The sequence below is a fragment of the Limulus polyphemus genome, unplaced genomic scaffold (assembly GCF_000517525.1).
Source record: "Limulus polyphemus unplaced genomic scaffold, Limulus_polyphemus-2.1.2 Scaffold4817, whole genome shotgun sequence".
Classification (NCBI taxonomy): domain Eukaryota; kingdom Metazoa; phylum Arthropoda; class Merostomata; order Xiphosura; family Limulidae; genus Limulus; species Limulus polyphemus.
Window position 1 is genome coordinate 69,467 of NW_013670427.1, and position 1,106 is coordinate 70,572.

A 1,106-nucleotide genomic window follows, 5' to 3' on the forward strand; every position below is an offset into this window, starting at 1 on the left:
CTATAAATTTCTGTTTTATGTCTTCTTGATCTTCCTTATACTGATCTAGGTTGTACAGTTTTTTTTGTAATTATTAAACAATGCTTATTATACATTCTTGTTTGGTGCAGATATTTGGTGGAAATGGCTTCAATTGTGATTATCCAGTGGAGAAACTAATGCGTGATGCCAAAATCTATCAGGTTGGTGTATGTTTAACTGATTCAAGTAAAAAAAAATTGTGTATTTCGTATAAATATTGTTGATTATTATAAGAAAGAAAAAGAAACTTTTGTTGTTAAATTACAGTTTCAGGTCATATGTTGTATAAAAAAACTTCTTGTACAATATCTACTAAAAACATTCATTTTTCTTTATTTATACTATACTTAGTATACAATACTTATACTTTAGATCTCTCTGTTTCATGGAAGCTAAAGTACCCTATTGTGGACTGTTTGTCCTATAGTTAACATAACATAATATTTTGGGACAACATGGGACCTGTTGGTCCATCTCAGCTGTTCCATCCTCTAAACTAAATTAAAATTATTTTAAAAAAAATCATATACTTATCAAGCTTTTTCTTAAACTCACTTAAATTTACTGCCTCCACAACATCTGAAGGCAAACCCATTCCAAAGGCCAACCACCCTGTTAGAAAAATGAAACTGTCTCAGCTGAAGATGACTCCTACCTTGCCAAAATTTATATTTGTGTCCCCTAGTCCTACTGTTCTCATTGTTAAATATAAAAAAAAGATGATACATCAACATTATCAATTCCCTTTACAATCTTAAACACCTCAATCAGATCTCCTAACTCTTCTTCTTTCAAGAGAAAGCAATTTGAATGATTTCAGCCTCCCAGGCACCCTTCTAGTAATCTTTCTGTGAACCCTTTCCAACAATTCAATGTCTTTCCTAAGGTAAGGAGCCCAAGACAGAACACAATATTCCAAATGTGGCCTAATCAGTGACCTATACAATGAAAACATAACTTCTTTAGATTTGTATTCAATATTTCTTTGAGAAACCCAAAATCCTATTTGCCCTAACACTAGCAACAGCACACTGCTTGGATGGCTTTAGAGACTGATCGACTATTACACCAAGATCCTTTTCCTT

The 1,106-nt window shown here is 32.5% G+C and overlaps 1 protein-coding gene across 2 annotated transcripts in view; it reads left to right on the forward strand.

The window, feature by feature from the left end:
- The window catches only part of LOC106471730 (medium-chain specific acyl-CoA dehydrogenase, mitochondrial-like), a 74,686-nt gene that overhangs the window by 69,428 nt on the left and 4,152 nt on the right, over positions 1-1,106 (forward strand). For both annotated transcript variants that reach the window (XM_013932349.2, XM_022400335.1), the window contains exon 14: positions 111-182. In XM_013932349.2, the coding sequence (XP_013787803.1) occupies positions 111-182 (72 nt within the window). The remainder of the gene's footprint in view (positions 1-110; positions 183-1,106) is intronic.